This window comes from Schistocerca gregaria, chromosome 9, assembly GCF_023897955.1.
Source record: "Schistocerca gregaria isolate iqSchGreg1 chromosome 9, iqSchGreg1.2, whole genome shotgun sequence".
Classification (NCBI taxonomy): Eukaryota; Metazoa; Arthropoda; class Insecta; order Orthoptera; family Acrididae; genus Schistocerca; species Schistocerca gregaria.
In genome coordinates this window covers 159,543,809-159,570,234 of record NC_064928.1, presented here as the reverse complement: position 1 = coordinate 159,570,234, position 26,426 = coordinate 159,543,809, and the positions used below count along the sequence as shown (strand labels likewise).

Here is a 26,426-nt window from a genome sequence, read left to right as displayed (position 1 = left end):
GTCTTGTTGATCAATTCCACTGAGCAACATGTAATATAAGAACATATTACATATTAACAGAAATAACTGGACTGCAGTTTTTTGTAGTAGCGATGAAAAGAAAGAGCTCACAACTAAATGTATTCTGACTTAACTGCCTTTACTCATATTGAGCCTGCTATTTGAAAGTAAATCACAAGAAAAGGAACCATTATAAGAGACTGCCCATAAAATTGGATTGTGGATGTGAGGTAGTTGCTGGTGAGGAAAGTCCTGAATAGTAGGTACCAAGAGTATTTGGTGCTGAATCAGATATGTTTATATGAAAGTCTAGGTTGTAAGCAATTGCTACGGAAGAGGAGGCAGCTGTTGAAGTGGAGGTTTTGCAGCTCAGTATCCCATTTTTCCCCAGCACTAATATTTCATTATTTACTCGGTTATTTATCAATTTCTTTATTCTCCCTCTCTCTTTTAAATGATCCACCCCCCCTCCCCCCCCCCCCCACACACACCCTTTCATCCCTTTTCCACCTACTTTTAAAAATGTATTATTCATTCCATTTTTTTATCTCTTTGTCTTTAATGCACATTTACTTCACACTTTTCCACTTCTATAATCTCTGAACTGAAGCTGGTGCAGTGTTTAATACAGTCTGATTAAAATTACTTGGTAGGGGACATCTGTCACTTGCTACTACAGTGCTGCCACATCCGCTGCTGGCTACCACTCAGTTATAGGCAACAGACAAACATGGCAGGTCGCTTCACAAATGCTGTTAATGTGTAACGCCAAGCAATGTCGGAAGTGGCCGGCATGAGGTATGACAGAGATGGGAGATGCTGTGTCGACAGCTGATTTTAAGTGACCAATGACTGAACTCCAGCAGTTGATGGGTTTTGAAGCCCTGAATTTAAACTCTTGTCCTAACCTAACCACAGTCTCATTATGTGCAATGTATCTGAGGAAACAGTGATCAACAAACTGTAGCATAACTAAAATCATTATTGCTTTGCTCATGGTATTTAAGGATAACCTCTATGAGCAAACTCAAGACAGAAAAATGTCATAATGTATTTGTTTGCACAGCCATCTTCCGCTGCAAAGTTTAATATTTAGTGGTACAAGCAAACTGTAATTTCTTGCTATCATAGGCTACCTGAAACTACCCTCACACTAGATAAAGGGGATGCCGCACTGCCAACTGAAGAACAGTCTTAGCTGGTACCTGGTTGCAGATTACGGGCGATGCAAGCAGATTCCAAATTAAAAAAGGAATGTTAGGAAGAAAAATAAGAGAAAATGAAAAAGTCAATACAATGATAAAAATGATTCTGCAAAGTATCAGAAATAAAAAAAAAATTACATTTAAACCAATTAACTGAATAAATACGATGACCAAAGTTTATGATTAGGTTCAGAAAAATACAAATACCAGCCTTATACACGTAAAGTTGTTACACTAATAAATATCCTATGCCCTTACTCTGTAATATGTTGTTGTATAGTGTTTGGTCAGTGCTCTTTATGAAATGTGTGTATTTAAGTAGCACTTATGAGTGTGAGCATGTGGTCGGGGTGGGGGAGTGTTATCATGTGTGATGAATACTGAATATAAAATAAAAGGACCAGATGCAGGATTTGGGATCCAAATACACAAAGAAAGAAAGCCAGATGAGGAATTGCAAGTGACCTAATTGTTGTGGTGGTTTGGCAACAGCAAATGGTTCAGGCCTGATGCCGAGTGCTCTGACTGGAGGAAACCATCTACAACAGGAAGCATCAACATCAAGTAATTTTATCTGACTATAGTATATTACTCCCTGTCCTTCACCTTTCTCTCTCCTTGTCCTCACAGTAGGTGGACACCCACACAGCCTCCCTCCTTTCCAATTCTGACCAGACACCATTTTTCCCCCATAACAAAGGAATAGACACATTCCAAAAGCTAGGATTAGAATTTTCTGCTTGAAATGTTTCTAATGCCAGCACTAGAAATTACACCTCCAGAGGGTGTGTATGTACTGTCTAGCCTAGGAAGAAGTGCACAGACAACAAAACATGTAAATAAAAATGTAGAGATGAGAAAAAAGTCAAGAAGGAGCAAAGGATGAAAGGGAAAAAAATTGTCAATGAATTCAAACTGTGTTGTTTATTATAAAAAAAAAATATTTCAAGAATCTTACAAAAATTCTGTAAAATTTCATTGTACCTATTTAAATACTCTCATTGAGTTCATTCTACGAACTTTCTCTACACATATGTAAAGATGCAATTCTTCATATAGTGTCACATTATACCCTTCGCTTAAAGAGGGCAGTATCTGTAGGTCATTGTGACCACTGTCCCATATGACAGTTGAGAGACCATTGACAAACATGTAAGAAATACTATCATTTAAGATTTTGTCATTAGTCACAGGCCTTACAAATCAGCCCACTAAGGACAACATTAAAACAGATCACACCAAGTTATTTGCCCTTGAGTCATCAAAACAAGAAGAAGAAAAATGGGAGTAGAAGGAAAGAATAGAATGTATTTCTCCCACCAGTAAGTGATCATGACTTTCGCTGCACTTAACTTGCATCGCCTGTCAGAACTACAATGACTGAATAAAATCATTGCTAATAAATGATGGAATGGTAAGGAGGGGATAATACAGCAATGGTAAATGTTTTATACTTACGGAATGATGTAGGACATCCACAGTGAAGGAGTATGGGTCATGTTGGGTCTGTGGCAGTGCCTGAAGTTTTGTGAGGATATTCTTCGCCCCATGGCATAGTGCAATTTTTGTATTCTGTTTGTTAGAGATGTGTAAGATGTTGCCACTCTGTGCTATGTAGGGGCTCAGCCTGCAGAAAGAGGAAAGAATGAGTGACAAGTGTAACAAAGGTAAAATACGGCATCTTATGCTGACATCACTTTTCAAAACTTCTGATAAGCTGACATACTCCAAAATTGTATTCCACCTGAGAAAAAATAGTATCATTAGTGAATCACAGTTTGGTTTCCAGGACAAGTTGCTGAATTGAAAATGCCATTTCAATGTTCGCTTAACAAATTTTACACGCTATAAATAGCAAAACAGTGCAGGTCAGTATTTTCTTGCCTTATTTAGGACACTTTACTGAGCAACTCACAATATCCTCCTAGGTAAACTTGGGATTTATGAAACTGATGGTATAGTCAAAGAAGGGGTAAGGTCACCTCTAATAAAAAGAATGGAGAAAGTTGTACTCGATAATTCGACCTATAAAACCAGGAGTGATTCTTCTGATTAGGGAGATTTCACTTATGGTGTTACAGAAGGCACAGTCTTAGGTCCACTTATGTTTCTCATATACAAATATGAACTTCCATCTAACATAACACGCAGAATTAATTATTTTTGCAGATGACGCTAGTGATGACATCAATCCAAACATACGTAAACCATTCAAAAGTTCCGAGACTAGTTTTTTCCTGGTGTAGAAGCGACATCAGTGCAGTAACTATGGTGTCAGCTTTAACTAACAATTGTAAGCAACAGGTGTCCATTTTACCAGTCAGTTGTGAGCAGGCAGAGTGAAGTAGTTTTTGCATTCCTTTATTGTTACAATAACCTAAGTATTTACATTTTATAATACATTGACATGACGTGTTGGCATATTTCTTACTCTGTACATATACATTGTCATATGACATTTACATTTCTTTCCATAAATATTGTGTTATGCATACAAAACAGTCATTATTCTGTACACTTCTTGTGGTTTTATGTCACATAACATTTTTCAGTTTTTACTTTATCATTTTTATCACACTGAGCATTACCCTTTTGAATGTTCATTTGTGAACAATCTGTATTCATAGTTTCATCTTATTTTTACATGACACAGGTAGTCATTTTTTCAATCTCATTTCCCAGTATTGACAAAATATTTGCATAACACTGTTACATGATGCGGATGAGTTTTGCATTCATATATCATGCCTGATGTGAGCATCCATCGTTACGTATGCAGAGGAAAGAAAGCTTCGTAACACGAAATCACAATAAGCCTACCCAACTATGTTTAGCTACACCTCTGAACATGTTTGCTATGATGTGTCTACTGGTCTACAGGAAATGTTATGGACAGGAAGAAGCATTCATTTTTACTCTACTACTACAATTCTTCGTTCATCATGAGAGAACTACTGAGTACATCATTTCATGACTATCTACTGGTGTTAATCCACTTACTTTGAATTGAATATCCACTGATACATCCTGACAGTATAATATTGTTATACAAGTGTCATCATCGACTGTAAACAATGTACTTCAGTGTTGGTCACTTATATTTCCTTTTGCTACCTGATTTCACTCTTGTGTATTCTGTTATACATGAATTTATATCTACGAGAACAGTACCAATGAACAAGTGTACAACAATGAGGAGACAACTTGTGCTCATGTGCAAATGTACAGTAATAACTCTTGCTTGGCGCTCTTCTCAGTCACATTGACTTTGCTTGGTCTGACCCCTTTTCATTTGGTAGTGCAAGACCTACGTTCAACCTTCTCACACATCTGCATCACACTCACATACACGTAATTATTTATCAAGACCTACGTTCAACCTTCTCACACATCTGCATCACACTCACATACACGTAATTATTTATTTTCAGTGCAGCCATTATGCTTTGGTACCAAACACACAACTATTGTGTTCCCTGTTTTACCCAGGACATGACTCTGCATCGTTCCCTGGAAGGACACTTAAATACTAACTTAAAACTAAGTGCATAGCTGCTTGCTGGCTACTAATGCATCAGACATTCAATATTCATATATTCAATTTCTATTAGTATGCAGTTCATTCTTTATCAATAGTTTCAATGAGTTGAAAGAGCGCACATGTTCATACTGCGGGTTGTCATTTTCACTTACCTTCTTGGATCTGGAAAGAAAAGTGTTGTCATTGGCAGGGCACAATTTTATCTCTTATAGTATATCCAAAACTTAGGTTATATTCCTTCATTCCTTATATGTAGCATGTAAATAGCCACCTGTATAAATGTAAATAGCTTATACATAGTATCATAGTGGGTAGCCAGTTTTCTGTACACAGTATTTACTGCGTTCTCTCTCTATATATATATTCCTGAGCTTAGTTCTTCCCAATTTCTTAATCCTAGTCTAGGTCTGTTGTGTAGACATTTTATTTCATTAGTAATTAACTCACATTATAAAGTGTTCTCTAAGTGTAGATTGCTTGGTGTTTCTTTGCTATGCTACCATTGTCATCTAGCAGCTCTGGCTTACACTGTGCTGGGCGCATGTACAGAGGTCGTCAACCTTAAGACTAGCAACTGCACATGTGCAATTCTATCCTCATTCCACTTTGCCTCTTCCAAGTGCTGCATCTCAATAACACAGCTACTGTGTGTTTAAACAGCACGGTGTAAAATTAAATAATTTCTCATGCTTCATGAGGGTAATGTTTTCTCAGCTTCTCTGGCTCATAAACATACAATGAAAACCTTACATAACTAAACTTACATTCTAATAAGGCAACACACATGAAATACGTAAAATGAAACAAGCCATACTTGACTAGTGTCAAATTCTGTCTAGTGCACAAGTTCACGTAAATCTTTGCGTTGGTAGAGCCCTTTTTCCTTACCACTATTTAAGTATAATGACTTATAGGCTCATGGGTGAGGGATCTTTGGTACAGCAAATGGCCCTGTGTACAGCAGCTACCACTTGCAATTCAACTTACCATACTTTACCGATTTTGGATCAATCCTGAAGGGTATTTGTTGTCCCACATAGTACTCTACAGTGTGTCCTAATTTCTTATCATCCAATTGTTTTCTGTATTTTGCCTTTTCATCAATGCTAACCAGTGCCTGACATATTTCCTCCCCATGATATTTTCTTCTTAGGGACGTTAGGCAGAGGTTTTTCCAAATGGTCAACTTGTCTTTGGTACAACAGCAACTCTGTAGGTGTGAAGCCAGTTGAGCTACACGGGAGATTGTTAACAACTTGAAGGAATGGGGTAACGTATTTGAACCACCTTGTGTGTTTGTGAGGGGTGTTAAAGCGCTTAAATATCCTCTCTATGGGACTTGCTTTTTGAAACATGAATACTAGCACGTTTAATGCTGTGGGTGTTCATGAGCTCTTTCCAGCGGTTGCCTGTAAAGTATGATGCATTGTCTGTCGTCAGTATTTCCAGTTTGCCTACTCTGGGTAGATAATCTATTGTAATGCTCTTGATTTTCGGAAGAGAGATATTAATGCAAGATTTCTTATTTTGAGGTATAGGGCAGTGTCTGATAGCACTGAGCTTCAGTAGGACAGAAGAACTGTATTCAAACATTAGCAGTGTGTTTTGGTTTACTTTCCCTGACATTTGACTTGACTAGGTCTGCTGGATATTGTTAGTTGTTCACAAGGAAATGACACTTCCCCTTACCAATGTCAATCTGTGCTTGTTACTTCCTAAAGGTGTCCATGCTGATAAGGCAGTTTACTATTAGTCTTTCAACCACAAGAAAAATGCATTGCAAAGAGAAGCTATCATGTTGAGTAGGAATTCATGCCTGCAATTTTACCCCTTTAGACTTACCTCCTACAGCTATTTGGATTTTACAATTTTGGACTGGAAGCATCGGTATGTGTCCTTGGTTTTGTAACTGATCAAAAAGGTCATGTGAAATTATATTCATGGTAGCTTCATGTCCAGTACCATGGGTACCCCTAAAACAAGTATTTGTGCATTGATTACTGCCTGTACTGTGTCTTAATTTTTATCTACACAGTTGGTGATATCTTCCTGACACAGATCATCTTCGATATCAGAGGTCATCTTTAATATCACTATAGTTGTCATATCTAAGTAAACAATTTTTAACTAGTTCCATGCCCCTCCCCATGTTACTGGTCATCGAACAGGGGCCTATCAAGACCAGTTCGAGTTTTCTGACTTAGCCTGAGCACTGACCTCCTCATTACGGGTAACCTCAACTATGTGCACATTATGCATCTGGTTTCGCCAGTTAGGAGCTTGATTCAAAATTTTGTTGTCCCTGGCCTCTATTTGAAACATAATTTTGACAGTAGTGAAGTCAGGTGGTGGCAGATTATTTTGTCGCCAGCTTGCATTCTGCCCTCGCCAGTTGCCGTTCAGATCCCAGGCCCCGGTCGGTGGCACATTGTATGCTTGCTGTCTATAAACTCTGTGGTCATTAAATCCTCACCGATTAAAATTCTGTCCTTGGTTATTTTTACATTCTTGCTTGTACACTATTTGCAACACATCAACGGTACCACTGAGTGTATTTATATTCTGGCACAATTGTGGCTGCTCCTGCTGCATATTTGTCTGAGCCTCAGACACCTTCTTCACATTTTCCGCGAACTGTTCTTGTACCTCATCCACTAATTTCACTTTTTGGTTTAAATTATTAATATCGTGTGACAAATCAGTGAGAAATTATGTTTCTAGATCTTCCCCTACACTTACAAGTTTATCCGATAATTCATTTGAAAGATCAGCATACAGATCTTTTGCCAAGGGGGCCGGACCGAGACTCGAACTCGGGACCTTTGCCTTTCGCGGGCAAGTGCTCTATGCAAAACAAATTGAAAATGTTATCTTTCAATTTTGTATAAATAAAGGTGTTTTTCTCAAAAGTCAACATACTACTGCTCATATGAAAATGATCTATTCCCTACAGATCACCCTCTATAGTCTGCCTATAAACTCAAGAGAGAGCAGCGCTTTTGGCAGGGGATGTGGCGTTTTCCAGAAGTACTCTTCCCTGGCCTACAGGGGCACCCAAAACTGGTTGCATGTTACATGACTAGCGTTGGGGTTTGGCCTGCAGCGATATGTATTGTTTCTGTTTGTGTGATCTTAGTTGCCAGTGTCAGGCAGTTAAATTTGTACACTTACTGATACACCTCGGTCTCTGTAAGTGATGGACAGTCGCCCTGCATTGCAAGAAAATGTGCAGAACACAAAGAAATGGAGGTACTTGCGGAATATCGAGCATTTGATCATCTCCAATGTTATTACAGCGTGTGTTAAAGAGGTGACACAGAAAGAACTGTTGGTTAATATTACCAGTCCCAATCGAAGGGCTGTAATTTATGCATATGCCAGACACGCCTCAATGGGACACATAAGGAAGGAACACGAAAATAAACCGCATGTTTTACTGGAATTGCCACAAAGGAAAACTAATAATTTTTGGGGGAAACCCATTATTATAGACAGTTGGATAAAAAGATGGGTTTTTACCCAACACACAGCTAATTTAGAAAGTGGTATGTGCAACAGGAGATTACCATGGTCAAAAGAACTAAGAAATTTTTTCCAAATGGATATCGACTAAAATAGTTCCAAATCTGTCACCAAACTGTTTTATCGTTATGGACAATGCTTCATATCACAACAAGGAGCATAACAAAGCTCAAACTAGATCCCTGAATAAAATGGAAATGACTGAATGGTTATTAAAAGATAAGGTGGAAGCTGATTTGTTAGTAATAAAAAAAATTATTTGATTTAATTAAACACCATAGGCCGGAAGACAAAGTATTTGAAATTAATAAAGTACTTGAAGCCCGTGCTCCAAGTTCTACCATACAATTGTGACATAAATCCAATTGAAATAGCAAGGGCAAAACTCAAAAATTTCATCAGAGGAAGAAATATTATTGGAGATATTTGCATGACGAAGTTACTGCAGCTGATGAACAATTTTCTGAGTTTCCGTTTTTTATTCCAAACTAAATGACTGGAGTGCACACGGCCTCCACATGGAGAAACTTGAACGAGAGTACTGGGATAAGGATGGGGATTATTGAAGACATACTAGATGTCGTAGTTATTAATTTAGAAAGTTACGACGATGACGATGACAATAATGACAGTGACACTGTTAATAATGACCTCTAAATTATGATGTATGTAAATAAGCAATGAATAATTTCTTAAAAAATATGTTGTGTATGCTTTCAAGCATGATTATGCTCAGACACTATAAAGTTTCTTGTGGTAGAAGGGTACTACATGGTAGTAAATATGTTAAACAGTTTTCCAAGATAAATACGGGCAAATGTGATCCAAAACAATAAATACCATTATCACTAGTTGTACAAAGTCAGTGTCCATTTAAGAACTTCATGGTAAAATTGATTGATTTTTCATTGATAGAATGTGATTCAGTCACACAAAACCTTTGATGCTTATTGAACACAGCATTTGAATGTACTCTTTTATCAAATCTCTATCTCAGTTACTGTTTGCCTGATTCTAAGACATACTGCTTAAAACATATACAACAATAGCTATCCTAAACACTGCTAAAATTTCCTTCAAAACATGTACACCGATTCTGGACTTCTATGTAAACAAGGTGCATTCATATATTAGTTTTTATATTTTGGTAAGTGCTTTATTTGTTAATCTACAGCAATGTTATCCTCTTCAAAATATTCCTCATTACATACTACACATTAGGAACTGTTTCTTCAGGATAGTTTGTAGGTCTCTTAACTATGCATTTTTAGTCTCATCCATGCTTGTAAAACCGCTGTCCTTTAAGGCCTGCTTTGAAATTTTTATACCACTTGTATGCCCTTGTTTTACTAACAGCAGACTCATAAAAAGTAATATTTAACATTTCTACAAATTTGATTCTCTTTATTCCATTCTTATAGCAAAATTTAAAACAGATTCTCTAATCTATTTACAGGTATATACACAGCAAATAATCATTAATACTACAAGAATGCATGTAATCTTTTTGACAGCTGACAATAGAGTAAATACCCAATATGCGTAACATTGTACCGATACTTTTCAGAAACGTTTATGAAGACAATGACAAAAAAAGTAGTGCAAATCGGACTAATATAACACCCGATTTTATAAATTTCTCGTTGCTTTTTAAACACTCTTCATGTTGCAAGAACTGTTACATTTCGATGCAGCCCTTCACAGGAAACTTCTACCTTTTAGTACTAACACAAAGTAAGAATAAGCCTTAAATTCTACAGATTTATTGCATTTTATGGGGTTCATTTTATGAATAGCAGTAGAGTATCATACATTCACATGAACAGGCATTCGGCTCTATGTTTGCAGTAGAATCCTGGCTTCCGTTCCCATGTTAATATTATTTACTTTATAATGTTGTGTTTTGGAAGAAGTTATTGTCTTTTGTATTCCTTATGTTCTTAACGCATTTATCTAAAAATAAATGCTGCCGGGACGTATCTGTACACGGCATCGCCACAGATTTAAAGTTCATGCCACAGCAGGACCGGTACTACATTGTGAACAGCCTGTAGAAGTGCCTTGTGACATAACTGGGTAGGCAGAGTGGGAACTGAGTCACACTTGAGTTTACTATATTCGTGCTCAGAATATACTCAAGCAGCCTGCAACAGGCAGTGAGAGAATATTGGTGGATTTGCACTTACCCCTTACTGGTTGCTGTGCTCTGTCCAGCATAGAATGTGCTAGAGAGAGAGAAGTAGGCGTCCTCATGGTACAAGCCTCGAAGCCCTGTCCGAACCTCACCATCGTACAGGATGAAAAAGTGCTCCATGAATTGGTCGGCGATCTCACTCGAGTCGCCGTGGCTGCTACATAAAATGTAATTCGGACGCCACTGTGGTAAGCCCGGCATGTGCGGCACGTAAGTCCCGTCCTAAAGAGAGGATTGAACAGATATGCATGTCCTAAAATCATATAGTAGGGAAAAAATCATTGTATAATTACTTTATCTCCCTAGTATTATTATACAATCATTTACTATAAAACCAGATTTAACATTATCCTTTCTTCCACAAGCTTTGATGTTTTGCCAGTGTTGGAGCAGGTAGGCAAGTTTAGGGACGCTTTTTGGAAATGGACAGAGGAGATCTCCTAGTAAAATGCTTCACTCCATTACTCCTCTAGCAATATAAGAGTTTTTCCACTGTTGTTTCATGATAACACACTTATCTCGTAGTGATGGGCTTTTCTTTCCTCATACAGGGTGTCCTGGGAGGAATGGTCAGTACTCAGGGAGACAACAGGAACAATCAATTGAAGCAAAAAACTTCATATGTACCTATGCCCTAGTTTGAATAGTGTCTCATATAGAACACAAGTAGCCAAGGTATGCAGCAGTTGCACGTTACACCACCTTCAAACCTGCCTTCTTTTAACAGTTACTCAAGGTTCTACTCTTAATCCTGTTTTTTTGTTCTTTGTTAATGATTTGCCTTTCAGTGTCAACATTTCATCAGTTCTTTTTGCAGATGGTACATCTACGGCATCCCACAAAAAAGCAAAGAAACAGTATATAGAAGTTATTACATGCCAATACTGACCAACACATCTGAAACACGGGTAATGAAGAAAAGAAATGTCAGCAGATTAAATGCATGTGGAATGAAGTTTCTCAGAAGTAGGACAGCATAACAAGGAGAGAGACAGGATGAGGAAGGAAGGGGCAAGGGAAATAGTGAAAGAGAAACTCTTACACAGCAGGATAGAAACATCAAGTCTAATATAGTATGGGCACTTAAAGAGAATGGAAGACAAGAGGATTCCCAAGATGATACATAAAATGGAGATGTGGAGGAAATGACCTAGAGGAAGATCGAGGGATAGATGCCTGAAGGGTGTAGAGGAGTCTTTCGGAGGAAAAAAAAGGGGGAGGGGGGCGAGGACTGGACCAGAGTGAACACAGAAAGATGGTGGGGAAATAACTAGATGGTGAGGCTTGTGTTCCACAGAGACTCAGCCTGAGACTGGAAACTATTCAAGAAGAAGAAGAAGAAGAAGAAGAAGAAGAAGATGATGACGATGATGATATCTACATCTACATGACTACTCTGCAATTCACATTTAAGTGCTTGGTAGAGGGTTCATCAAACCACAATCATACTATCTCTCTACTATTCCACTCCCGAACAGCGAGCGGGAAAAACGAACACCTAAACCTTTCTGTTCGAGCTCTGATTTCTCTTATTTTATTTTGATGATCATTCCTACCTATGTAGGTTGGGCTCAACAAAATATTTTCGCATTCAGAAGAGAAAGTTGGTGACTGAAATTTCATAAAAAGGCCTCGCCGCGACGAAAAATGTCTATGCTGTAATGACTTCCATCCCAACTCGTGTATCATATCTGCCACACTCTCTCCCCTATAACGTGATAATACAAAACGAGCTGCCCTTTTTTGCACCCTTTCGATGTCCTCCGTCAATCCCACCTGGTAAGGATCCCACACCGCGCAGCAATATTCTAACAGAGGACGAACGAGTGTAGTGTAAGCTGTCTCTTTAGTGGACTCGTTGCATCTTCTAAGTGTCCTGCCAATGAAACGCAACCTTTGGCTCGCCTTCCCGACAATATTATCTATGTGGTCCTTCCAACTGAAGTTGTTCGTAATTTTAACACCCAGGTACTTAGTTGAATTGACAGCCTTGAGAATTGTACTATTTATCGAGTAATCGAATTCCAACGGATTTCTTTAGGAACTCATGTGGATCATCTCACACTTTTCGTTATTTAGCGTCAACTGCCACCTGACACACCATACAGCAATCTTTTCTAAATCGCTTTGCAACTGATACTGGTCTTCGGATGACCTTACTAGACAGTAAATTACAGCATCATCTGCGAACAATCTAAGAGAACTGCTCAGATTGTCACCCAGGTCATTTATATAGATCAGGAACAGCAGAGGTCCCAGGTTGCTTCCCTGGGGAACACCTGATATCACTTCAGTTTTACTCGACGATTTGCCGTCTATTACTACGAACTGCGACCTTCCTGACAGGAAATCACGAATCCAGTCACACAACTGAGACGATACCCCATAGGTCCGCAGCTTGATTAGAAGTCGCTTGTGAGGAACGGTGTCAAAAGCTTTCCGGAAATCTACTTGAGATCCCCTGTCGATAGGGGCCATTACTTAGTGCGAATAAAGAGCTAGCTGCGTTGCACAAGAGCGATGTTTTCTGAAGCCATGCTGATTACGTGTCAATAGATCGTTCCCTTTGAGGTGATTCATAATGTTTGAATACAGTATATGCTCCAAAACCCTACTGCAAACCGACGTCAATGATATAGGTCTGTAGTTAAATGGATTACTCCTACTACCCTTCTTGAACACTGGTGCGACCTGCGCAATTTTCCAATCTGTAGGTACAGATCTATCGGTGAGCGAGCGGTTGTATATGAGTGCTAAGTAGGGAGCTATAGTATCAGCGTAATCTGAAAGGAACCTAATCAGTATACAATCTGGACCTGAAGACTTGCCCGTATCAAGCGATTTGAGTTGCTTCACAACCCCTAAGGTATCTACTTCTGAGAAACTCATGCTAGTAGATGTTCGTGTTTCAAATTCTGGAATATTCCATTCGTCTTCCCTGGTGAAGGAATTTCGGAAAACTGCGTTCAATAACTCCGCTTTAGCGGCACAGTCGTCGATATCAGTACCATCGGCACTGCGCAGCGAAGGTATTGACTGCGTCTTGCCGCTTGTGTACTTTACATACGACCAGAATTTCTTCAAATTTTCTACCAAATCTCGAGACAATGTTTCGTTGTGGAACCTATTAAAGGCATCTCGCATCGAAGTACGTTCCAAATTTCGCGCGTCGGTAAATTTTAGCCCATCTTCGGGATTTCGCGTTCTTCTGAACTTCGCATGCTTTTTGCGTTGCCTCTGCAACAGCGTTCGGACCTTTTTTGTGTACCACGGGGGATCCGTTCCACCTCTTACCAATTTATGAGGTACGAATATCTCAATTGCTGTTGCTACTATATCTTTGAATTTGAGCCACATCTCGTCTACATTCGCATAGTCAGTTCGGAAGGGATGGAAATTGTCTTTTAGGAAGGCTTCTAGTGACACTTTATCCGCTTTTTTAAATAAAATTATTTTGCGTTTGTTTCTGATGGATTTGGAAGAAATGGTATTGAGTCTAGCTACAACGACCTTGTGATCACTAATCCCTGTATCAGTCATGATGCTCTCTATCAGCTCTGGATTGTTAGTGGCTAAGAGGTCAAGTGTGTTTGAACACAGGTGGGTGGGCACGACTAATATATGTGCATAAAGCCCAAAGACAAATGTAAATTAAATGTATTCTATCTCGGAAACCATTCGGCACAGGGCATACACTCATGTGAAATTTTTTGTTTCAAATTAGGGTTTCTGTGATATCCCTGAATATTGATCATTCCTCCTGAGATCCACTGTATACACCTACACAGACTAACCTATGTCCTATGCCTTTACATGCATAGTCCAATGTAATCCATTTTTATCTTTATGTAAAATTTTTCTTGGTATGATAACCCAAATATATAGAAATGTGGCAAGATTGAAACGGATGTAGTTAGAACAATAATAAAATATAATTTACTCACCTTTGAAGCAGTGAATACTGGTTTAGGGTGACTGTCATAAATCAATAACCTGATACATTTATTCTGATTGTACTTTTTCTTTATTTTCGTCAGGTGCAAAACATGATTACAAATATCTTCACCTGTAGCTAATGCCACTCACATAGCAACTTGTATGGAAACCAGTGTCATTTTTCACACCAGGAAGTGCTCAACCAAACAAATACTGTTCTCAGATAGTGGACCACCACATACTAAATCTCAAACAGTGTTTTTGGAATACTGACCGATCAAATACTGCACCAGTTACAAGTCTGTGATCCATTTATAAAATTTTCAAAAACAAAAAGTCAAATTCCATCGATGGCAGGTGACAAAAGTCAAGGAAAAGCAATATGCACATACACAGATGGTGGTAATATCACATACACAAGGTATAAAAGGGGGGTGGAGCTGTCATTTGTACTCAGGTGATTCATGTAAAAAGGCTTCTGAAGAGATAATGGACACACAACAGGAATTAACGGGCTTTCAAAGTGGAATGGTAGCTGGAGTTAGATGCTTGGGACATCCCATTTTGTAAATTATTAGGGAATTCAATATTCTGAGGTCCACAGTCTCTGGAGTGTGCCGAGTATATATTTCAGGCATTAACTCTCACAACAGCCAATGCAGTAGTTGACGGCGTTCACTTAACAATCGAGAAACAACAGCTTTTGCAAAGAGTGTCGGTGCTACAAAATAAATGCAGGGCATACGACAAACGTATCACTTAGGACTTAGGACAAAATTTGGAATTAATGAGCTATGGCAGAAGATGACCAATGCAAGTGTCTTTGCTAGCAGCCTGCAGTGTCTCTCCTGGGCTTGTGACCATATCGGTTCAACACTAGATGACTGGAAAACAATACAAGTGAATTGTTTGGCCATCCAGATTACACAACATTTATGGGACATAATTGGGAGGTCAGTTTGTGTACAAAAACCTGCACTGGCATGATGACCATAGAGACAGCATGGCTCAATATTTCTGCAGGGGATCACGAGTCAAGTTGCACTACACTGGGCAAAAGAAAGTCTGACATGATATTAGGAGGTATTCTACGACTTTGTCATCTCAGTGTAATTACAATTAACACTGCTAATTTACAGAGAGTTACAGACTTCTTGTGGTGCTTTTGGTGTTTACATCTCGATCTCAAATCTGAAAGTACAACTGTTTATGAATTTCAAAAAACAGTTAATGAAGTACATAACTGTTGGTCAACACTTTGGAAATCAGCCACTTAGAAAAATATTGGGGCCATGAAACCACGCATTTATGCCATTATCTGAAGTGTTAAGGTCACATAATATGTAGCTGATATATCTTCGAGAGTAATGCGTGCTAAAACAAGGACCAGACTCAAGATTTATTCTTCATATATACCTTTAGTTTTTTTAATAGATTATAGATTTTAAAATAAAACTACAGAAAGTGCAATTATCCTCCAACAAAAAAAGTGCAAGGTGAGTTACTGAGCAATTTCTTCCTCTTTAGCTTCCAAAATGTCTTGCTCACTCAACAAACATGATGTAGCAGAATTACAGCAAACTGCACAAGTAAATGCATGAAATTACACCAGTGTAATCAGACATTAGCTCACCCAGTTGCAACAGCAGCTGTTACATTCGCTAGTCTTTCTTTCAAAATAATTCTAGACACTGACAACAGAAGGCAGCACCAGTCAAGGGACAGGTAGCAAGAACTCCATACATTGTTCTCATACTAAATGAGTCTAGTTTACTCTTGCGTTGAGAAAATCACAGCCCAACCTATATCTGGACACAATCTAAAACACAAAGTTGCGGCCATACCAAAGCTCAGGTTTGGTCTCCAAAGTGTTAATTATTGCGTAGAATTTTATATTGGTAACTAATTAATGTCAAAATTAACATTTTCAGAAGGTAATTCTGTACAAACATATCTTCAAATAGCATTTTTATTATTCCTGAAAGTTGATGTGTAAGCTATTGTAACAAGTGCCTTTTACTGTATTCACGATAACTTATTAATAAAAGTCCACTATTATAAGAACTGATACTAGTACAAAATAAATATAAATCATACAGAAATCACTTAATTGTAGCTGCATGTAGTAAAATGATGCATCTTTTTTTAGTAAAATAATGTAAGTACAAAAAATAAACAGGGCATCAGGTTATTTACTAACTGGGAATAGCGTTCTGTAATACTACCCAACAACATTGGCAGCTGCATCACAATTCCTCTCTCTCTCTCTCTCTCTCTCTCTCTCTCTCTCTCTCTCTCTCTCTCTCTCTCTCTCTCACACACACACACACATACACACACATCCTACCATACACCTGGCTGCCCCTGCTGCACTACTGGTACCTGCTTTCACAGGTACCTTTCTCTTTGGTGGGGATCCTGTATTCCTGCTGGGTACTTCAACTGTTGTTTTACAAGGGACATCAGCTTTCTCCTTTGTAAACCTGCCCACACTGTGCAGAGACTTATGCATCCAGTTTACACCCTCCCCTGTGTTTAGTCCCCAACGGTCAGTGTTGCAACCCAGGTATCGATATTGTTGTCCTGCTGTGGTGCTATCAGATCCCATCTTGTACTATTTGAGAAGGTGATTAGTAGACTCTTCTCTGCATCTGACAACATCCCATTTATCTAGATTTTACCTGTCTTCAATGCAATGCAAACAGATTGAGTACTGTGAAAATTTCGGCCTACCTACTAACCCTTCCGAGGCCAGACCGGTAATATTCTCAAAACAGATAATGCGAACAAATTTCAAAATAAAATAGCACTACTTTTGAGGAAGTGTCAACAATCGGACACACAAGTAGGATTTTGTTCAAGAATGTGACTCCAAGGAAGAGGCAAACTCTACAATTAACAGTCCAGGTAACAATTCATCAAAATGGGAAAATTCTTAATGAGTCAGATCTCAGTTTGCAACTGAGAACCTGAATGCTTGGATGTCACATATTCACCATTGTCCTTGACGGGTATGGAAGTTGGACCTTCGACTCTAGCACTGAAAAACATATTAAGGCCTTTGAAATGTCATTTGCATTCAGAATGAATTTTCACTCTGCAGCACAGTATGCACAGATTTGAATCTTACTGCAATACTAAAATTGTGTGGCAAACCATGACTCTGTCTTTCGGGGGCAAATGCTCCACTGGCTGCGCTATCTGGGCACGACTCATGACATGCCTTATTTCTGCCAGCACCCATCTGCTGCTTTCGCTGCTTCACAGAATTTCTGCAGCACACCTTGATTAGATTAGATTAATACTTGTTCCATAGATCATGAATACGACACTTTGTAATGATGTGGAACATGTCAGGTTAATGAAAGATGTCTGTACAAGATATTACATTACACAAAATATTCCATGACACTAATGCTTAAGTTAGTTTTTTTCCCCTCCCTTAATTTATATCTAAAGATTCAGCCAATGAGTAGAAGGAGTTGTCATCTAGGAATTCTTTTAATTTATTTTTAAATGTTGGTTGACTATCTGTCAGGCTTTTGATGCTGTTTAGTAGGTCACCAAAGACTTTTGTGGCAGCATAATTTACCCCCTTCTGTGCCAAAGTCAGATTTAACCCTGCATAGTGAAGATCATCCTTTCTCCTGGTGTTATAGCTATGCACACTGCTATTACTTTTGAACTGGGCTGGATTATTAACAACAAATTTCAAAAGTGAATATATATACTGTGAGGTTACTGTGAGGATCCCTAGATCCTTAAAGAGATGTCTGCAAGATGACCGTGGGTGGGCTCCAGCAATTATTCTGATTACACGTTTTTGAGCAATGAATACTTTTCTACTCAATGATGAATTACCCCAGAATATGATACCATACGAAAGCAGTGAATGAAAGTAGGCATAGTAAGCTAATTTACTGAGATTCTTAACACCAAAATAAGCAATAACCCTAATAGCATACGTAGCCCAACTCAGACGTTTCAGTAGACCATCAATGTGTTGCTTCCAGTTTAACCTCTCATCAATGGACACACCTAAAAATTTTGAAAATTCTACCTTAGCTACAGACTTCTGTTCAAAGTCTATATTTATTACTGGAGTTGTGCCATTTACTGTACGGAACTGTATATATTGTGTTTTATCAAAATTTAAAGAGAGTCCAGTCCGTTTGCTGAGAACCACTTAATAATTTGGTGAAAAACATCATTTACAATTACATCACTTAGTTCTTGGTTTTTGTATGTTATTACTATACTTGTATCATCAGCAAAAAGAACTAACTTTGCATCTTCATCAATATGGAATGGTAAGTCATTAATGTATATCAAGAACAGTAAAGGACCTAAGACCGAACCCTGTGGGACCCCGTGCTTGATAGCCCCCCAGTTTGAGGACTCAGCTGTTGTATTAACATTACATGAACCACTTATTTCAACTTTCTGCATTCTTCCAGTTAAGTATGAATTAAACCATTTGTGCACTGCCCCCCTCAAACCATAATGATTTAGCTTATCTAAAATAATTCCATGATTTACACAGTCAAAGGCCTTTGAGAGATCACAAAAAATACCAATGGGTGATGTCCGGTTATTCAGAGCATTTAATATTTGATCAGTGAAAGCGTATATAGCATTTTCTGTTGAAAAGCCTTTCTGAAAGCCAAACTGATGTTTTGAGTGCTTTATTTTTACATATATGGGAGGCTACTCTTGAATACATTACTTTCTCAAAAATTTTTGATACAGCTGTCAGAAGAGAGATTGTGCAACAAGTGCTCCGGGGAGAAAAGATACTGCAGAGAAATGGCTGTGCTATCTAGGGGATGTTTCCAGAATGAATTTTCCCTCTATAGAGAGATTGCACTGATCATTTTGTCATCTCTTCTGTATACCCTGCAGGTTGAAAATATCAAAGTGTGTTGAAGATAACACAGAAGTACATAAAACGACGTACTGGTGCACTGTCAAAATCAGGTCTAGCTATGTAGATTGCCAAACTTCACCGGCTTATGCATGACAAATTTCTGTGCAGGGGGATGAAGCGTACTTTGTGCCACTGCAAGTGTGTTGCCTGTCTTATAGAGATACAACAGCATTTTTTAAAATTTATTTTCTGGTTTAAGTGAAATTATTTTCTTTTATCTTTAAGAGCAGATATGATAGTAAGCCTATGAAATGTATTATTTGTAGACAAGTAAGAGAGAAAGGCTTATGTATGAAAAATATAAAAGCCTAGAATTGGAAGTCAGAATTTCGGAGGTATGTGTAGAATGACAGGATTGTCTCTGTACAATAATACTCATACTTTGTCTGACATCCTTCATCTCCCACTTCCTTCTTCACCTTTCCTCCTCCTGGCCTTGTACTGTTAAAGCATGCATGTAAATGTGTGTTTGCACAATAACAACCACAAAACTGATATCATGCATTATGTAATACTTTGTTACTCTGTACTAATAATGCCCTTTGTATGTTATTAACATGTGTTTTTTCTCCAAACGTGGGTGAGTCTTACATTATACGAATGGAAATAACCAACTTGAGCAAAGTTTGCTTGGACACCATTCCATCTGTCCCACTGAGACAGCTACAGATTGTAGTAATTATTCAAAACCTGCTTGTAATTGCATTTGTGAAGTCCAATTTGCCAGTGTAAACAAACTAACACACTTGAGATGTTCAAAAGTTCTCACTGTTAAGAAAATACGAAACCAATATGATTTTTCCACTAATAGTTAATATTTCTTGCAACATTGGTATTGTTCAACTTCTTGTCAGTTTAACTCTCTGGCATTGGAGAGTTAAAGTCTGTGCACAATGCCACATGCTTCAGCTTGCGAAAGTTCATTTATATTTAAGTTACCTCATTGTGATCTTCATCTCAGATTATACTGTGGACCTGAATTGTTTCGTATGCTTCTTACCTGAAGAATAACTGTAACTCAATACTTAATAAAAACCATGAGGTGGCAACTCCAATCTTTTAAGGCCCTTACTGCACCTTTAAATACATCACATATTAGGTGATAAGTATCTTGTTACAGAAGACTTTTTGGGTAATGAATGATAAGCACTTTTTCAATATGTACATAAATGCATTATTGATATAAACCTCTGGTTGTTGGTATTCCTTGACAGCGTGGCTGGTGCCGAAGACACTTTGTCGCCTTTGAGTACTATGCACGTCTAGACTCAAAGTACGTCTTCAACTCTTTTGGAATGGCATGAAGACCGTGCGGAACACCTTAAGCATATAATAAAATACACAAAACAGGACTTGACGCTTATTCTGTATAACAAAAATGCATATAATTCTACTAATTAAGCTTGTTAATTTATATTCAAAATTAGTGCAAGGTTTACTTCCACTCAATGAAATAACCTATTTCCAAACTCTGGCTACATAACATCTGGAAAATCTTGTACCTTCATAAGCTGTTGTTTACCCTGTGAAATACAAATTCTGCCAGGATCAGAGTTGAAAGTAAAATGATTAGTATTTGCTTTTCAATAAGTCTATTCTCCTTTCTGGAATTTCAAAAACAACAACTGTGTAAAGTAAACAAGTCAGGTTACTACTTTTTTTAGCTCATTCCTCCAATTACTGCAGTTTCACTTTTGAATATTTTTAGAACTAAAAATCAGACCAATAGTAGCTTAGCAATTTCTTATTCTTCTATCATACATTCATAACAATACTCTCTCTCATTTGTGAATATTGATGAACTTGTATTGTATACAGGAGAGTAAAAACATTGAGCAGCAGCTAAGGTGTTACTAAAGTTTTACATAAATTATTCTTTGTTCTTCATTCATACTGTTTTATCACCCATGCAGTGACACAGAGATTGCATACTATGAGGCCCTGTTTAGTACTCTGTACGGTACTGGTAACTCCATGCAGCATCTGCTGTGACATAAGGACTTCTGTTGCATTCCTTAACATATATAATTTTATTAGTTTCGCCCAGCATTCCAACACCATTCCTCCTCAGCCTCTAGACACGTCACGGCCGGCAGGTCTCACAAATTACAGGGAATGATGAGATACAATGCAATGTGGACTCCAATATTTGTACCTCAACTTTCTGACATATCTCAAAGGATCTCAGGATTTATCTAACAAAGCAATTTATAGTCTTAAAGTAGTACACTTTTTGGGGTGAAATGGGCATATCCTACATGTATATGCCAGGTTATTAAATTAATGCTATTTTATGGGATGCTTAGTAACTAGCTTTGCGAATTGTGTTCCTATCAAATAGTATTCCTTTGTACAGTTTCCAAATGCTTTTTGTATCAATATGACTTTGGCATCAATATACAGCTGTAAGTGATCGTCCTTGCATTGTTCACTGTCTAAGTTTTTACAAAAATTTTCACGTCTTTCTTGTATATATTTACTTTTCGAAAATAAACAGCAAATTTGATTCTTTCCTATACATTTTGGTTTAACTGAAGACCTATAGACAGTCGAGACAGTGCATCGGGTAGTATACTATCTTTCCCCTTTACATATTTAATAGGAAAGCAAAATTCCTGGAGAGAGTGAGAGAGAGAGCCCACTGTGTTAGCCTACTGTGTTGAAGTTCGCTCTTACATAGAAATGTCAATGTGCTACGGTCTGTATGTATTGCTGTCTCAGATACCACTAGTAGGTATTTAAATTTCTTGAATGCCCACACTGCTGATATTGTTTCTTTTTCTGTAATTCTATAATTTCATTCATTTGGTGTCAGCAATCAACTGGCAAAAGCTATTGGTTTTCGCTCTAATGTATGATCAGTCACATATTCTTGGAATACATGATAGCCGAACCCATAATCTGATGCATCCAGCACCGTATGGAAAAATTTGGGTGAAACAATAGTTGACTGTAACCAATGCTGCTTTTATTTTTGAAATTTCTTCATGACAATTTATATCCCATCTCCACATTGTGTTCAGTTTTATTTATCTCCCCAAACTTGGTGCATTAAGTACTGAATTGGCAATGACTTTCCTGTAGAATCCTACCATACCTGAAAATGATTTGAGTTGTTTTTTATTAATAGGTTCTGAGCAATTCATGATCACATCTAATCTGTGTGAATATAGCTTAATCTGCATAGTATTTACAATGTGTCCCAAGAATTTCATCTCTTTTCAACCTAATTACAATTTTGACAATTTAATGGTGACACCTTGGGAACCTAACCTCCTTAAAAATTCATTCAAAGTTTGCAGGTTTTCTTCACATGCTGTGGATATTACAAATACATCATCAACACATAACAACACTTTCCTTTTTAGCTCATTTTCCATTGCTTTATGCAAAGGTCTTATGAAAACAGACTGATTACATTTAGAGCAAATGACAGCACTTTGAATTAATAAGACCTTCCTTCAAACAGAAATGCTGTAAACTTCCGCGAACCTTTATGCAGGGTAATCTACTAATTAACCAACATGAGATCCATTGTGCTGAGGTATTTTACTCCATCAAACTTTGCAAGCAGTTCCTCTGTTTAAGGGGTCTCATGTCCCTTGTGCTCTATAATTCTATTTACAGTTCATGCATCCTTGAGATCCATTGCGCTGAGGTATTTTACTTCGTCAAACTTTGCAAGCAGTTCCTCTGTTTAAGGGGTCTCATGTCCCTTGGGCTCTATAATTCTATTTACATTTCATGTATCCAACACTATGCATACATTACCATCTGGTTTTTAACAACAACTAATGGATTGTTAACCATGGACCTTGCCGCCGGTGGGGAGGCTTGCGTGCCTCAGCAATACAGATAGCCGTACTGTAGGTGCAACCACAACGGAGGGGTATCTGTTGAGAGGCCAGACAAACGTGTGGTTCCTGAAGAGGAGCAGCAGCCTTTTCAGTAGTTGTAGGGACAACAGTCTGGATGATTGACTGATCTGGCCTTGTAACAATAACCAAAACGGCCTTGCTGTGCTGGTACTGCGAACAGCTGAAAGCAAGGGGAAACTACGGCCGTAATTTTTCCCGAGGTCATGCAGCTTTACTGTATGATTAAATGATGATGGCGTCCTCTTGGGTAAAATATTCCGGAGGTAAAATAGTCCCCCATTCGGATCTCCGGGCGGGGACTACTAAAGAGGATGTCGTTATCACGAGAAAGAAAACTGGCGTTCTACGGATCGGAGCGTGGAATGTCAGATCCCTTAATCGGACAGGTAGGTTAGAAAATTTAAAAAGGGAAATGGATAGGTTAAAGTTAGATATAGTGGGAATCAGTGAAGTTCAGTGGCAGGAGGAACAAGACTTCTGGTCAGGTGATTACAGGGTTATAAACACAAAATCAAATAGGGGTAATGCAGGAGTCTGTTTAATAATGAATAGGAAAATAGGAATGCGGGTAAGCTACTAGAAACAGCATAGTGAACGCATTATTGTGGCCAAGATAGATACGAAGCCCACATCTACTACAGTAGTACAAGTTTATATGCCAACTAGCTCTGCAGATGACGAAGAAATTGAAGAAATGTATGATGAAATAAAAGAAATTATTCAGATAGTGAAGGGAGACGAAAATTTAATAGTCATGGGTGACTGGAATTCGGTAGTAGGATAAGGGAGAGAAGGAAACATAGTAGGTGATTATGGACTGGGGCAAAGAAATGAAAGACGAAGCCGCCTGGTAGAATTTTGCACAGAGCACAACTTACTCATAGCTAACACCTGGTTCAAGAATCATAAAAGAAGGCTATATACATGGAAGAATCCTGGAGATACTAAAAGGTATCAGATAGATTATATAATGGTAAGACAGAGATTTAGGAACCAGGTTTTAAATTGTAAGACATTTCCAGGGGCAGATGTGGACTCTGACCACGATCTATTGGTTATGACCTGTAGATTAAAACTGAAGAAACTGCAAAAAGGTGGGAATTTAAGGAGATGGGACATGGATAAACTAAAAGAACCAGAGGTTGTACAGAGTTTCAGGGAGACCATAAGGGAGCAATTGACAGGAATGGGGGAAAGAAATACAGCAGAAGAAGAATGGGTAGCTTTGAGGGATGAAGTAGTGAAGGCAGCAGAGGATCAAGTAGGTAAAAAGACGAGGGCTAGTAGAAATCCTTCGGTAACAGAAGAAATATTGAATTTAATTGATGAAAGGAGAAAATATAAAAATGCAGTAAATGATGAAGGCAAAAAGGAATACAGATGTCCCAAAAATGAGATCGACAGGAAGTGCAAAATGGCTAAGCAGGCATGGCTAGAGGACAAATGTAAGGATGTATAGGTGTATCTCACTAGGGGTAGGATAGATACTGCCACAGGAAAATTAAAGAGACCTTTGGAGAAAAGAGAACCACTTGTATCAATATCAATAGCTCCGATGGAAACCCAGTTCTAAGCAAAGAAGGGAAAGCAGATAGGTGGAAGGAGTATATAGAGGGTCTATACAAGGGCGATGTACTTGAGGACAATATTATGGAAATGGAAGAGGATGTAGATGAAGACAAAATGGGAGATATGATACTGCATGTAGAGTTTGACAGAGCACTGAAAGACCTGAGTTGAAACAAGGCCTCCGGAGTAGACAACATTCCATTGGAACTACTGACAGCTTTGGGAGAGACAGTCCGGACAAAACTCTAGCATCTGGTGAGCAAAATGTATGAGACACGCGAAATACCCTCAGACTTCAAGAAGAATATAATAATTCCAATCCCAAAGAAAGCAGGTGTTGACAGATGTGAAAATTACCGAACTATCAGTTTAATAAGTCACAGCTGCAAAATACTAACGTGAATTCTTTACAGACGAATGCAAAAACTAGTAGTAGAAGCCGACCTCGGGGAAGATCAGTTTGGATTCCGTAGAAATGTTGGAACACGTGAGGCAATACTGATCCTACAACTTATCTTAGAAGCTAGATTAAGGAAGGGCAAACCTACGTTTCTAGCATTTGTAGACTTAGAGAAAGCTTTTGGCAATGTTGACTGGATTACTCTCTTTCAAATTCTGAAGGTGGCAGGGGTCAAATATAGGGAGCAAAAGGCTATTTACAATTTGCACAGAAACCAGATGGCAGTTATAAGAGTCGAGGGACATGACAGGGAAGCAGTGGTTGGGAAGGGAGTGAGACAGGGTTGTAGCCAATCCCCAATATTATTCAATCTGTATATTGAGCAAGCAGTAAAGGAAACAAAATATAAATTTGGAGTAGGTATTAAAATCCGTGGAGAAGAAATAAAAACTTTGAGGTTCGCCGATGACATTGTAATTCTGTCAGAGACAGCAAAGGACTTGGAAGAGCAGTTGAATGGAATGGATAGTGTCTTGAAAGGAGGATATAAGATGAACATCACCAAAAGCAAAAATAATATAATGGAATGAAGTCAAATTAAGTCGGGTGATGCTGAGGGTATTAGATTAGGAGTTGAGACACTTAAAGTAGTAAAGGTGTTTTGTTATTTGGGGAGCAAAATAACTGATGATGGTCGAAGTAGAGAGGATATAAAATGTAGACTGGCAATGGCAAGGAAAGCGTTTCTGAAGAAGAAAAATTTGTTAACATCGAGTATAGATTTAAGTGTCAGGAAGTCATTTCTGAAAGTATTTGTATGGACTTTAGCCATGTATGGAAGTGAAACATGGACGATAAATAGTTTGGACAAGAAGAGAATAGAAGCTTTCGATATGTGGTGCTACAGAAGAATGCTGAAGATTAGATGGGTAGATCACATAACTAATGAGGAAGTATTGAATAGGATTGGGGAGAAGAGAAGTTTGTGGCACAACTTGACCAGAAGAAGGGATCGGTTGGTAGGACATGTTCTGAGGCATCAAGGGATCACCAGTTTAGTATTGGAGGGCAGCGTAGAGTGTAAAAATCGTAGAGGGAGACCAAGAGATGACTACACTAAGCAGATTCAGAAGGATGTGGGTTGCAGTGGGTTCTTGGAGATGAAGCAGCTTGCACAGAATAGAGTAGCATGGAGAGCTGCATCAAACCAGTCTCAGGACTGAAGACCACAACAACAACAACAACAACAACAAT

General features: G+C 38.3%; 1 protein-coding gene across 1 annotated transcript in view; it reads right to left on the bottom strand.

Annotated features, from left to right (window-relative positions):
* The window catches only part of LOC126292175 (nuclear RNA export factor 1-like), a 125,695-nt gene that overhangs the window by 27,305 nt on the left and 71,964 nt on the right, over positions 1-26,426 (bottom strand). The window contains exons 9-10 of the mRNA XM_049986015.1: positions 10,455-10,684; positions 2,664-2,832 (exon numbers count right to left, since the gene is read on the bottom strand). Coding sequence (XP_049841972.1) covers positions 2,664-2,832; positions 10,455-10,684 — 399 coding nt within the window. The remainder of the gene's footprint in view (positions 1-2,663; positions 2,833-10,454; positions 10,685-26,426) is intronic.